The sequence below is a fragment of the Misgurnus anguillicaudatus genome, chromosome 22 (genome assembly GCF_027580225.2).
Source record: "Misgurnus anguillicaudatus chromosome 22, ASM2758022v2, whole genome shotgun sequence".
NCBI lineage: Eukaryota > Metazoa > Chordata > Actinopteri > Cypriniformes > Cobitidae > Misgurnus > Misgurnus anguillicaudatus.
Window position 1 is genome coordinate 40214007 of NC_073358.2, and position 15536 is coordinate 40229542.

General features: G+C 37.1%; 1 protein-coding gene across 3 annotated transcripts in view; it reads right to left on the reverse strand.

Moving 5' to 3' along the window:
• gab3 (GRB2 associated binding protein 3) overlaps nucleotides 1-15536 on the reverse strand; it is a 32769-nt gene that overhangs the window by 13273 nt on the left and 3960 nt on the right. For all 3 annotated transcript variants that reach the window (XM_073860281.1, XM_055198826.2, XM_055198827.2), the window contains 2 exons: nucleotides 10911-11214; nucleotides 268-472 (listed from right to left, as the gene is read on the reverse strand). In XM_073860281.1, the coding sequence (XP_073716382.1) occupies nucleotides 268-472; nucleotides 10911-11175 (470 nt within the window). In that variant the 5' untranslated portion in view covers nucleotides 11176-11214. The remainder of the gene's footprint in view (nucleotides 1-267; nucleotides 473-10910; nucleotides 11215-15536) is intronic.

Here is a 15536-nt window from a genome sequence, read left to right on the forward strand (position 1 = left end):
GTGTCCCTATTTTACATGTAGGCTCACTAAGCTCTTATTTGAATCTAATCACAGCGTGTTACGCTGCAATGACCGAGATCAAAAGATTTCACCGAAGCGAAAAGCGTGAGCTCTATTCTCATTTCTTCTATCAGTCACCATTTATTAAATCAGATTAGAGGAAAAGCAGATAGCCTCTTGCTATATGGAATGAATCTCATTTCCGTATTGAGATTAATACGTAATTATTATTCACATAACGTGTGATCATAATGGAGTGGGCCTTGCCTGACGATGCTCTTCGTGCCGGTCTCACATTGAGAAAGGAAGAGGTAGTCAAGTGGAGGGCTAATATCTGATTCGCTGGGCCTGTCTTGGATGGCATGGTTTTCGACGGTAACTGGGTCCTGATTGGCCACCAGAGAAACACGAGGAGAGAGGGCTGGAGAGGGCTGATGGGAAGATGGAGTTCGATTAAGACTGTCCATTGATTCTACCAGAGAGAGAGAGAGAGAGAGAGAGAACGAGAGACAAAGATTTATCAACATTGTTTATACTTTACATTTTTCAAGCAAAAAATAAATGGAGCAATAATTAAACTTCATATGGCAACTTTGCTTTTAATTACCAGAAGGTGGCAGACCACATCACCCGCTTTTTTATCAGCCACCCACAAGAACCCACACACATACACATCTCTCTTTCTCTTCCTGTTTAGACTGAACAGCGTGTTGGAGGGCAGACATTTCTAAACATCTCAGTCCCACAGATGACTCAAGCACGTGAAGTTCACGCCTGTTACACGCGCTACGAGGCGAGCGCATGACTAGTTCAAGGCAGATTTTTTTGGGGGGTGTAATCATTTTTTAGTAAGTAGTAGGCAAAAAATGTTTTTGGAAGGTGGAACTACTGCATTTAAATAAATAAATCCACGATCATTGTAGATAGTAGAGCTACTGTCGGTGATATCGTTTACAAACATACAGCCTTTTAGTAAATATGTACACAAATAAAAAAAAATATTTTCATGACAAAATGGCATCTTCAGGCAAAAGTCAGTATTTAGTGAACTCTTTTGAGGAGACCAATTAGATTAAAATTAGGGTTTTATTTCATTTAGGTTTAAGGGAGCCTGAAGAATCCTGCTATTGCTCCTAAGTATAAGGGGAGGTCATACTAAATACATAACATTTAAGCTGCTTATTACAATTATTTTAATACATTTCCTGTATTTTCGGGGTTTTTTTCTAATAGAGACTAAGAAATAATTATATATGGTCACTATATCATTACAAAAACAACAAATCTAATGGTGGCATGGTGGCCTAAGACTTTTGGACAGTACTGTAAATGTGTGTGTGTGTGTTTACAGTAGCTGTTTATTCTGTCATATAAGCTCATTCATTTGTATTTATGTGCCACATCTTTTATTTTGGGAAATGTTCTTTTTACAGGGTAATTTAATAACGCAATAGTTTTAATTGCATATAAACAGACGTTTACAGGGTTGACTCATTGCTGAGATGATTTGCACGTCTGATATTAGATACATCTAACCTGCTGGTACTTGAAAGAGAATGTTGAGGTAATGTTGTGGGTAATCAAAAACCTGCTTTTGATCACACAATTTTTTTTTAATAACTGACAATATCTAAAAATCATGATCAGATTTCAGGCTAGTGGTTGTATTTATTTATTTTTAATATCTTTTTAACTCAAAACATCTGTAGTGAGTTTAAAACATATATCTATTTGGCTTAAGAAGAAGTATAGTTCTGTTTGGTACGCATACGCACAAAGTCCGCGTAAAGTGCGCATGGCGCAAATTTAAAGCTGCTCTAAGCGAATTCACGCGTTTTAGGCCATAAAACATTTTTTGTTTCATACAGTAAACATCTCCTCACTATCTGCTAGCTGCCTGTCCTCTGAACACACTGTAAAAAATGCAGTCTCTGTAGACAGCCCAGGCTTCACAAACTGCATCAAAAACAAAGTGGTCAAACCTACCACCACGAAACATAACAAAGTGTTCCAGCCAATAAACGACAAGGATTTAGGAGTGGGGGTTGGGCGCGTTCATGACTCATTCAGAAAGCACGGAAGGGAGGGGAGGAGTTAGCTACGCTCTGTTTTGTTTGAAAACGTCAACAAAAAGTGATGTCACACCGATTCGCTTAGAGAACCTTTAATTATCAGAATTATATGCGCACACTGTACGCACACTGCCGGATTTTTGTAACCGTGCATACTTTGTACGCACATGTGTGTAAAGGAGAATGTAGTATGTAGCCCAGGAAATTCATTGCATTTTGTCGCAATGCGCATGCGTCGAACGTCTGTGTACACGTGCGAGTCAAACTATGCTTTGCAAGGGATTGTGGAAACAGAGCTGTAGCGAGCAGTTGTCATGGTGATAAGGTCAAAGTGTCAGTGGCAATACAGTAAGCGGTTGCCCTGGTGACGGGTCAGCAGCAAGAACACAGTGGGCGCCTTTTATAGTAATGGCGTCAGACGCATAGCAAAAATACAGTAATTGAATGTAATGGTGATGGTCCAAGGAAAAGATACAATATGTGGTGATGGAGTCGAAGGTAGAGTGGAAATACAGTGATCAGTTGTCATGGCGAAGTCATAGGGAGAAAGAGCAGAGAAAAGCCAAGTGGTTGTCATGGTGACAGAGGCACAGGGAGAGTAGCGATATACAGAGCGGCTGTTACGATTACATGGCCACAGGGAGGACAGGGAGGGTTGTCATGGTGACAGGAGGACCATGAGACAGGGAGGGTGGAAATACAACAGTTGTCATGGTGAGGTGGTAGACATACTGTAGCAATGGCAAAATATCTGACAGGAAAGTTTATAGACGGTTTCATCGGACGCACATGCGCTGACGCGATAAACGTCTGGATCCAAACTTTACTTACGGTTTCTTTTTTTTAATGGCCTGACTAGTTGCTAAACTGATCTCTTGAACAAATGCCTCGTCAAAAAAAACAAATGTTTTGATTTCCTAGGTAATCTATGTGTTGATTTTTTGCTTGTTATATAAATAACCTACGTTTAAAGAACTTTGTTGTTATTTATTCTTAGCGGAGTTTACCGGAAGTTACGTGCGGACCACGTCTATAAAAGTTGTTTGAACTTATGCTGTGCAGACAGAGCGAGAATAGCTCACTGAATAATCATCAACTCCACCTTTAAAGGTCCCATTCTTTCGGTGTTTTTAAAGCTTTGATTGTGTTTAAAGTGCGCAGTATAACATGCGTTCATGTTTCACATGTAAAAAAACGTGGTGTTTTTAACACAATTTACTTATCTGTATAGCGCTGTTTTCACTTCTTTGTCCTATGAAGTCCCTCCTTCAATAATACGTATCGAGTTCTGATTGTGTAGTTTGTTTAGTGTGTTGTGATTCGACAGCAGATTAGCTTGCGTTAGCTTAGCTGCCGACTGACGTATTCCTGTGGGCGGAGTTTAGTCAAAAATTGACATCATTAAAGCAGGAAGTAGAGGGCTGTAGTCCAAACCGGCCGTTCGCTGTAGGCTTTGAAAGGCGAATTCTGTTAAAGAAAATATATCACTCGGCAGTGAACTTTGAGCTTTATCTTTTTACAGGTAATATTTAGCTATTATAGCAACATCACACACTAACTAGGGTTTACAAAATGGGATCAGAAAGAACGTGACCTTTAATTTTGTGTTGCCGTGTTTGCATCTAACACTCTCCAATAGCCTATGGTTCCTGTGGTGGACTTATACAGTATATTTACCACGATTTCACCAAAAGTCTTCTTACTGTTCTACTTAAAGGGGATATTTCACAAGACTTTTTAAGATGTAAAATAAATCTTTGGTGTCTCTAGAGTACCTATGTGACGTTTTAGCTCAAAATACCATATAGATGATTTATTATAACATGTTAAAATTGCCACTTTGTATTGTAGGTGTGAGCAAAAAATGTACCTTTTGTGTGTGTCCCTTTAAATTTAAACAAGCTGATCTCTGCACTAAATGGCAGTGTCGTGGTTGGATATTCCAGATTAAGGGGTGGTATAACCACTTCTGACATCACAGGGGGAGCCAAATTACAATGACCTATTTTGTCACATGCTTGCAGAGAATGGTTTACCAAAACTAATTTACTGGGTTGATCCTTTTCACATTTTCGAGGTTGATACAAGCACTGGGGACCCAATTATAGCACTTAAAGGCGGAGTCCACGATGTTTGAAAGCCAATGTTGATATTTGAAATCGGCTAAACAAACACGCCCCTACCCCAATAGAATCTGGACCTTCTGTTGATAGACCCGCCCAACACATACGCAACCCGGCAAGGATGTCGGTTAGTAGACACGCTCCTTACTGCTGATTGGCTATAAGTGTGTTTTAGTAGTTGGCCCGTCTCCTTTTCCAAAGCGTTTTTCAAACATCTTGGACTCCGCCTTTTAACATGAAAAATAAACATGTCCCCTTTACGAAAAATTTCACCTACATTTTGATGGCCTGAAGGTGAGTAATTTTAGAGCAAATGTAAATTTTTTAGTGAACTATCCTTTTAAGAGGACCCCATGGTGTTTAGTCCAGCTTTTGTTTTCAGTGTCTTTTTGACACACGACCCAAAGCAGGATCTGAAACTGCAGGCCTCCAGGTGTGAATCAAATCTCTGATCTCTGATCTGTTTATCTTTCAATATGCTGTCCATCTGTCTCATTGTAAAACAGTCTGTCTGTAAATAATAAAGCCAAAGTCCCAGTCAACAACAATGTCCCGCAGGGCTTAGTGATGAGCAAGGACTGAGACTTTTTGTTCCAAACTTCACTCCCTTTTGAACAATGCGAGGCATAAACAATGTGAAGGTGATGAATAGAGCCTCTGTCATATCTGTATGTGGAGAAGAGTGCACGCGTGCATGGGGTTCTGTAGATTTATATTTTTCAATTTACTTTACGGAGTTTAGGGGCATTTACAACTGTCTAGTGTCTTGTCTATTAAACAAACAAATTTCAAAACAATTTTTACGCAACATTTATAGGTGATTTTGCATTGCATTAACATTTTTGCAAAAAATTTCGCATCGCAAAATAATCTCAAAAATAAAGAAGGTTCACATAAAACAAATAAAACGATCCAATAATCTGTCATGACACAAAGAGGAGACAGCATGGTGAACTCACAGCCTTGACTTTTACTAATTAACGCACAGAAACAATCCGTCTCTCTCTGGCACGCAGCACTCCGTTACTGTAGCAACCTTGAGTCAATCACAATCTGCTGAGTACACACATCACCACATTATCCTTGCTTTAATTGTAAAGTTTTCAGTTATACACACGTGACGGGTCTGTGTCAAACCTGTCATCTCACATAAAAGGCCAAGGACCGGGGGAAACAATTGCATTGTCCAAAAGCTCATGAGGCAATGACTTCGGCGGCATGAAGGCAGCTCAGAGAAACACTTTCAGACAGCCTTCATAGGCAATGTAATGAAATTCTGTTTTAAACACAAAGAGAAAGCTAGCCTGGCTAACACCAGACCAGTCTCATAGAGAATGAGACGTGGTCTGGGAACCATATGCTTTTATTGTGTACGTGCCCTGCTGAAAAAAACAGCATACCAGCAAGACCAGCATATGTTGTGTTTTGGTGCTGGTATGCTGGTGAACACCAGCTAAACCAGCATCAAACCAGCATAATTCCCATGCTAGTCCATGCTGGTTTGATGCTGTTTTTTTTCAGCAGGGTGTGCACACAGCTGAAAGCTATGCAACTAAACCGGTAGCTGTATATTGATATTGAAAAGCAACACTACTTTGTAGCACTGTGACAACCACAGTACAGGCATGATGTAAGGAATAATTGACGACAGGCCACCGAATCATAGGAAAATAATGCACACCCAAGGTGTTATATGCGTCGTGCCGTTACACCGCGGGTGTGCATTTTTTCAAATAATTCAAAGGACCGGAGTCAATTATTCCTCTTATACCATGGTTACCACAAACCTTGCTCTGGTGCCTATTTTTAAGACATTTGACAAGTTAGGTGTGCGGTTATCAGAAATGAATGCATACGGAACATTTCTCAGCCAATCAGAATACAGCATTCAACAGACCCGTGGTATAAGTAAGGGATAATGTAGAGGCAGCCGGTAGTTATCGGGAAATAAGCCCCGACAGTGTGATCAGGACCCGGGTCTTGTATCACACTGAAGGGGCTTATTTTCCCGATAACTACTGGCTGCCTCTACATTATCCCGCTTATTTCACGGCTACTTGTCACATAAGAAAGAAAAACGGACATGAATATGAATTTGAAACATTTTATTGGCATATTTGTTTTAAATTAACATTTTTATCCTTCCGCGAAACTTTGCACAGATGCATAAAATGATCGTAATACCTTATTAAGATCCTCTGCTTCATACTTGTCTGTCTCCATTTTTTTCTCTTTTAGCCAGTCTTTAAGAAGTTTTAATGCCCGTTCTGTATTTTTTGTGTGTTGGCTTTGTAGCTGTCATGCTCTATTTTGTCAAGTTCAGTCTCAGTAAGCTCTCTGTGTCTTGTCGTTGTTCGTTCTTCTATCCACTGTTTAAATGTTTCGTTTTTTCCGTACATGTTAAAATGAATGTCAAAATTTTCCATTCTTAATTGTGGTTGTCCAGTGTTTGTCACAAGATGGCGCCAAACAGTAATCTTTATTGGTCTTTATTGGCGCGGAGCGATTTTAATCGTACAAGTAGTACCGGCTATGCGTTATTACGTTGGAGCGGTTATTATTTGAAAAGAACGAACCTGCAAATGTCTCAACTGACCAATCAGAATCAAGCATTCCAGAGAGCCGTGTAATAAATTATATTAATAAATACCACTTTAAGTTAATTGTACTTCGTCGACGACGATGCCTAGCAGGTTGGTCCTATAAAACTCTGTGGCTATCATGTCTTGCCATATCCAATCATCCTTCTTGGATATGAAATTGTTTAATGCCAAAAGTTGCTCTTTTTTTTTAAATAAACTTGCGTTCAAAACTACTTAGAACACTGTCTAAGGATGCATCGAAAAATAACTTCGCGTCTGCTGCCGTGTTGGATAAACAAAATTGCTTCAGTGTGTTGCATAGACGTCATCATCGTCTTGCTCCCCCCTCCCCATTCTGTGATTGGTTCCCTATTTCAGGGGAAACAATTGGTCCATAGTTTCTATGCTAGACTTGCAGCATGAATAAATTTGCGCGCAAGGCAGCATGGGGAAACCCAGGCTAACAGAAAGCACCTTTGTGATAACTAATCCCATATTTTAAAAACTACAATACTAATTTTTGGCTAAAATGCAATCAAAACGTGGCAATAAAACTTTATTTACACTTAATTTGTGCTCCAGCTGCTTTCTTGGCCCCCAATTTGTTTTTCCAAACTCGACCAGGCTCGACCAGTCTCATTCCCCATGCACGCCTACGCATAGAATTGTGGGACAAGATGATGAATGTATCTCAGGAACATTGGATTCAGACATGCCTTGATGCTTGGAATCATTTTAGAGCTTTCGGACGCAGCCAATATAATTAAGTATTACAAGTTGCACACAACAAACATGCACACATGCTGAAGACCCAACTGTTTACATTATTGCACTTGAACAGTCACATATACACATAATAATGTCAAAATGTCTATTATGTCGTAAGTTTTCAAACAGTTGGAAAAAGTCAGTTTTAGATATATGTTTATTGGATCCATCCATAACTGTATGTCTTAAAGTGACAGCTACCTCAAAAAACAAACAGTAGCCTGTAAACTTAAAGCAACACTATGTAGTTTCCATGTAAAAATGACTTACAGCTCCCCCATGTGGTTGAAAAGCGCAACAGTGCCTGGTATCAGACACTCTTCTGCAGGCAGAGGGAGGGGCGGGGCTGTGTTTGCAGCTAGGAGGCTGCTCAGGTTGCAGCAACAGTACAATTTGTCCAGTTAAAAGTTGTTCTATCACTGAAATAATTTTAGAGACATTATTTAAAGGTAAAAAACTACATAGTGTTGCTTTAAAGTACTGTTTCTATCATTTCCATTAGTTTCATTGTTTATTACTGACTGTTTACAACTTTCTCAAATTTCTTTGCATATTTCTGGAAATTACCACCACACAATGAGTCATTTTGATCTCACACTCAATCAATCAATAAATAAATAAACAAATTGTGAAATTCAGATAGGAATGACGTGTCTTACGGTAACCATGTGTGTCTGTTTGTGTAACACCCACCCTCCCACCCTGCTGTATCACTCATCTTTCTGTTATCTTTTCCAAGAATGTGTAACTTCTTTTTCTCACACTCCCTTGAAAGATGCATTTGTGTTTAGTAATAAAGGGGAATTACTTGCAGAGTAATTTTATGATGGCTGATAAATTTGTACATTCTCAGACAAAATGGTAAAAAAAATGGTCCACAGCTGTCACTAGGGCAGTAACCTTTCAAAAGGTTCACCTTAGCACCTAAAGAGGTCATATTGGTGACTCAGAGCTGAATACTGGTCTGGTTCCAAATAATGTATTTTAGTGTGTTAAAGGTACACGCAGTACCATTTCTTCTGACAGTGTAGCCAAACAGTGTTTGTGCTTTTATTTGATGATGTATCAACTGCACTACATCAGTATGAGTTAAAACTATGAATGTCAGTATGACAACATATATGATAACATAAAACAATGAATGATGAGTGCACCTTTAAATTTAATAATCATTTTTGAAGGTTCTTTCCCTACCAGCAGCCATAAGTTCAGATTTTGATCATAGCAACTTGCTATTCTGTTTGATGTGGGATGTTAACTGCTGCCTGCTTATGGGCTGTCTACGGTATGACAAACGTGTGTGTTTAATGTCTGTTTGAACACTTCTCTGTGACGCAGCTGTTGCTCTGCAGACTATTGGAAAGAGAGAGATGGAACAGAATATTAAAATAACACTTCGCCTAGATCACAGCCTCTCTCAATCTCTCAGTCTCTGCATATCTCTATGGAGAAAAATCTTGTATCTAATTATCTTCCTGTGTAAGTCTATTTATTCTAATGATCGTGGGCTGTTTTGTAGGAGGATTTTTCCGATCAAGGTTTTTTATTCTTGTTTAAGTTCATCTGTGGCAAATCCCACACTCGTGGTGGTTACTGCAAAACAGATGTGCTTGTTTTAAAGAAGGATTTTAAGTAACACTTTAGTCCAATTTTCACTATAAACTAGTTGCTTATTAGCATGCATTTTAATAGGATATTGACTGTATATTAGTACTCAAAAAGCAAATATTAATGACTTTATTCTATACATTTCTTAGTCCTAACCAATTCCTAAACAACAGCTGATCTTATAAGCAATAATTAGGAGTTTAGGAGTCATAGTTGGTGAAAATTGGACCCTAAACAAAAGAGTGACTGGATTTTAATTTTGGGGGGCTTTTGCTAATCATTAAATAGTGAAGAGGACAAACTTAAACCTATATGTCCTGTATGGGCATAATGGCAAAACATGCCAAGGTTTCAACAAAAAATATTTATAATCTTCTCTTTCCGTAGTATCACATAACCTGTTCAGTGATGATTTTCCTAACAGCAACATCCGCATTTGCATCTTGCTATTTATAGTATAACGTCTTTTACACAGTCATATGTTTTTATAATATAATATATGTGTATATTCACATAAACGTGATTGGGAAATATTGCAAGCCTGAATCAAACTAACATTACCTACATGGGTACCACACTTTAATGTGTCAAAGACTGTTTTGCCAAGCTCAATTCCTATTTTATGCATTAGAAAGAAAGCAGCTGACAACAATAAATAATATTGTTTACAGGGTTCCCATGGGTACTTGAAATCCTTGAAAGTTTGTGAATCCTGGGAAGTTTTTGAAAATATACATACATAGATATGGGTCATTAAAAGTGCTTGAATCTATTTTATGCAATACGTTTTCTGAAAAAAAAATCCATATTATTCCCTGTGTATTGTAGTAATAATATCATAAAAATTCTAGACTTTTTAAGCACACGTGCTAAATTGTTCCCTTTAAATGCTTATATCTTCTGTATGCGAATGTTAATTCATACCAAAATGCTTTTTTGCATAGTTGTGCTTGACACATGAAAACGTCTCGGGTTACGTATATAACTGTTGTTCCTTGAGAAGGGAATGAGACACTGTGTCTCCCTTGCCATACTTCCTGCATCCCTGTAATGCCGTCTTTGGCAATATTTCAGATCTCTTGACAGAAATGCAAAATTATATTCAAAACTATATTATCGGGGGATTATAAAGACATTTTATAATGAAACATTATGTGTTTATTAACTTAGAATGAGACGTTTTTATCTAAATACACCGAGGGTCCCCTTACGTGGAAGTCGCCATTTTGGACCGCCATGTTTCTACACAAGCCCTTAACGGACAAACTTTTTTTAATAAGTTGCCACCGACTATGACATGTTTGTCCAGTGGTGGCTATCGTAGCTTCTCTATTTGTTTCAAAAGTGAGGGGTGAGCATTGGACTGAGTGGACTGTTACAATTCGCAACCTTACCACTAGATGCCACTAAAATGTACACACTGCACCTTTAAATGTAACACGATGAAACCTTGCTCTTAATTGAAATGTGTCCCCACATTTAGTCCTTGAATTTGAGGCTATTGGACCTGGAAAGTCCTTAAAATGTCCTTGAATTTGAAGTTAACTAAGGTGTGGGAACCCTGTGTTTAAGTATATTAGTAGTATGTTTAGATTTATGCATTTGGAAGGTACACGGTGCATGCAAGCTGCTGTACTGTATATATTTTATCAGAAGGTGTGTTCCCTTGTAAATGAACCTATGACCTTTTGCATTGCTGTGGGGACACAACAGGAGCACTAAAATTTTTATATATAATTATATTCTTCATTACTCACCTGCATGTCCATCCAGACCTCCAAACGTACAAATCTGTCCGATATTCTGCACCCAGCTGTTCATCTCCTCTGCTGTTTTAGCCAGAAGGTAAAAGATGCGTGTGGCTGTCTTGACTACAAATAGGTGCTGATTCTGGTACTGACGTTTGGTCGGTCGCACCTCGGCCTCAATGGTTACCTCGCATTCTTGAAGGTCGATAGTTCTGATTGGCTTACGGGAGCTCTTGCTACGATAGTATTCCAAAACGTCGGGATTCCCGCTCATCCGACCCCTCCGAAGAACAAACCATCTCTTTCGCCATGACTAAGAAATAAAAGAGAAAAAAACAGTAATGAGATTAGAAGAAAATTTTATTAACATTATGGCTCCGGAGAGACAAACACACTCAATGAGCATTGAGCAATAAAGTTAAAATGCCTTATTGGATCTATTTGATTTCAATAAATAAGATTTTACTCTTCCTGTGACAGAGAAACATTAAAGGAAACATTTAAGGAATAGAAATATAGAAACTTTACATAAAAAGTTGACCAAAAAAACCCTACGGTTCTTTTATAGTGCTGGTTCATTCTTTGTGAAGTTTAACAGACATATGGGCCCTTTTGTTGTATTGAAAAAAAATCTGAAGATTAGGAAGTTTCTTGAAAATTATTCCTTTGTGTTCCAAAGAAAAATATGGAAAAAAAAGAAACCCTACAAAGAAAAGTCATATATGGATTTGGAACAAAATGGCAATACTGTAAGTAAAAATTAACACAATTTTCATTCTTCAGTTAAACTATCCCTTCAAGGGACAAAAAGAAGGTAGAGGAAGTAAAGGTGTTTGTTAAAGGACCTGGTACAGTATATACAGGGTCTGCTACCTACGCAGGTCCATCAGAATCTCCAGCAATATACTCCATGAAAAGTGAAGCAATGCAGATACAAAAAAATAGGGCCTGATAATGAAACAAAGACAGTCAAAGATAACTTGCAAACTAATTTCTCAAAAAAACAAAAAACAAAAAAATCTGTTAAGAGCATAAACAGGTTGCACATATTGTTACCAAAAGTAAATAATCAACACACACCGGTTTATCAGTACAAATCCTCTGGTTTCATCTGTGACTTCTGTAAATCCAGTTCGGCAATGTAATCTTCTGCTAAAATATGGCTATTAGTTGTATTAGGTTGTTATATAATTATATGTAATTATGCTAAGAGGTTATTATGGTATCAAGTAACTAAGTTAATGTTAGTTTACAGAGTTAATGCATTACTCTTAGGTAATTATTATTATTAGATTTTATGCATTATATTCTATTTTCTCTGCACTTAAAGGTGCATGCTGTACCTGCCTTAGGAGTTAAGAGAAATTTGTACATTTTTATCTAATACATTCTCACGAAGAAGTTAAGAAGTTAAATACTGTTACAGAAACTACAGGGCAGAAATACTTTTCTCAGCAAAAAGAGGCCGTGAGAGACGCAGTTCCTTCAGTCCCAGGTTAACTTAGTTTCTCTTTTTCAGAATCAGAATTACTTTATTCCTTCTTCAGGCTGTGCATTGCAAATAACAATAATTGCATTGTAGATGACAGGAACGGTGCAACACAAAAGTACAAGAATTTTAAGTAGGCCATAAAGTAAAATTTGGTATAGAAAGTATAATGTGAACCTGTCAGTGGAATCCAAGCTAAAGTCTCATAATCTAACTATGAGATTTGAAGCTTCAAAGTTTGATTTCACTCACCGATTTCAATCTTTGATATGGTCTTAGTCAATATTAAAGCTATAAAGGTTAGATTTTCACTGAATGTTTTTACATTACGTACAGTAGGATGATTTTACTAAAACACAACAACAAGTTTAGTTTTGTCTTACTTTAAAATGGCCAGTACGCTTGTTTGCGCATTATAAACATAACATTAATCACTTACATATCAAATATGGCACAGTTGTGGAAGAAATATTATACACTGTCAAAAAAAAAAAGGTACAAAGCTGTCCCTGGGGTAGTACCCTTTAAAAATCCTAATATGCAACATTAGGTACAAATATTTATCTTTGAACTGCCAATATGTATAACACAATATTTGAAGTACTAATATGCACTCTTTGGGTATAAAGGTGTACCTTTTTGAAAGGGTACTGTCCCAGTGACAACTTTTGTACTTTTATTTCTGAGAGTGTAGATAAGTCTGTTTTTAAATAATTAAGATATTTTATGTAAAAAACAGTAAAACATAGGCAGGGTCACATACTGTAAGGAGACTCCACTGTCTGACTTACCAAAACCTTACTTACAATCCAAACAAACATTAGCCATCACTTCCATTAACTTAAGCTATGTCCTGCATAAATTTTCCCATTGCATTAGTTGTAATGTATTGCTAAAAGAATATCTAATTGCAGTGAATAAAGATAAATCTCCATTTTAGCTTGTCCTTGAACATGCACACGTTTAAAACATTCTGGCCGTAATGCTGAATGTCTTTGTGCATTTTGCTTATTTGAGTTCATTCAGTTCTCTCATTTCTAGGAAAACTGTCTTTGCTTCACTGGCTGTTATTTTCTTTATTTTCGTAACCAAGATTTCGCAGGACATTCATTGGTGACACGACATATCATCTCAAAAATCTAATGAATCTAATTAACACACCAGCAGCAAAGTATCATCAAGATTTTAAACTCTCTTGAGAAACACAACACTGTTCTCGATTAATTTTAGTTGTAAGATTGCAGAGGCTAAAACAAAGTTGTTTTTATTGCAGTCATATTGAATAAAAGGTCATACTGTTTCACTTGTATCATCCGACAAGTTCCTCCCTTGAGGTCGTTTTTACAGATGTCACAAATGAGCTCAACAAATGCATTGTGGGTAAGAAAGCCACAAAGCTGCATGATTTCTGTCCCTCTGGCGTCACAAGCCAAAGTTTCTTCCTCTTCTTGTAGGCTAAAACCAAGCGCTGAGACATGTGTCCAGAGAGCCAGATTAAGCAAGATGAGATCAGAAAAGTCTAGAAACTTCTCAAATGACTTAAATGGCAATTTATCAGATGATATTTTGTTTACAACTAACTATCAAAAAATACACCTGAACTACAATTTCTCTAGAGCAATCTGGGATTAAATGTTGACTAGTCAAACAAACTTTGAATTTCCACCTGCCAGCCACAGCCTTAACCAGCATCCCTTTGGATCAAGATAAGGTTCTTTATTGTACAGTAGGTACATGTGACTGTAATTACATGCAAGTTGCCTAAATTGATCTGTGCATGCATTGTACTGTAAACAAAAAAGCTACATTTGTTTATTTGTTTAAAAAAACATGTTATCTAGCAAAAGTATGCTTTTAGCAGCCAGTAGGAGTTTAGTACTATCAGCTTAATTTAAATCCATTTTCTGGTGGTTTCATCCTAAATTTGTGAAGTACATGCAAAATAGTTTTCTATTTTTATGGGCCTAGTTTAAAGTAAACAAAGGAACTTCATGAAATACCATCATGTGTTTGGTATCATGTTACACTTACAAAAATAGAATTACAGTTAAAGAGGGGAAATGTGCAAAAAACTTCCTAAAAATGTAATCTTAACTAATTAAGTTTATATGCAACATTTTAATATTTTGTTAAAAAGAAGAAATACCACTCAGAGGAAAAATCTCCCCCACATTTTAGCGTTGTAAAGTGTAATATGATTTTAGATCATTATGAAACCTTAGCAAGTACATCCAATAAAGGTACAAAAAGATACAAAAGTTGTCACTAAGGCGATACCTTTCCAAAAAGTACACTTTGGTACCTAAAAGGTGCATACTGGTACCTCACAGGTACATATCTGTATCAAAATGGTACATATTAGAACTTTTTTAAAGAAACTTTTGTACCTTTTTACTGAGAGTGAATACATTATTCAAATTAAATGACACAAACTATATATCTGTATAAGATTTTTTTGCTGTTTTAGCACAATATACAGTACCAGTTAAAGGGGCCAAGGCACAAGACTTTTTTAAGATGTCAAATAAATCTTTGGTGTCCCCAGAGCACATAATGTGAAGTTTTAGCTCAAAATACTATATAAATAATTTATTATAGCATGTTAAAATTGCCACTTTGTATGTGTGTGCAAAAATGTGCCGTTTTGGGTGTGTCCTGTAAAGTGCAAATAAGCTGATGAAATTCAAACACTGATCACAATGATGGCAATTAAAACTCAATTGTGCTTTTTTCTGCACTAAATGGCAGTGCTGTGGCTGGATAGTGCAGATTAAGGGGTGGTATTATTATAATAAGAGCTCCTTATGACATCATAAGGAGAGCCAAATTTCATCAACCTTTTTTTCATGTGCTTGTAGAGAATGGTTTACCAAAACTAAGTTATACTGGGTTGATCTTTTTCACATTTTCTAGGTTAATAGAAGCACTGGGGACCCAATCATAGCACGGAAAAAGTCAGATTTTCATGCCATGGCCCCTTTAAAAGTTTGGAAACACGTGAATGAAATGTTTCTTATAAGTCTTTTAATCTGAAGATCGAAGTTTAAATTCAATTCAATTCTATTTTATTTATATAGCGCTTTCACAATTGGTAACTGTTTCAAAGCAGCTTTACATTAATAGAAGCAGGGGAAAACACAGAAAAC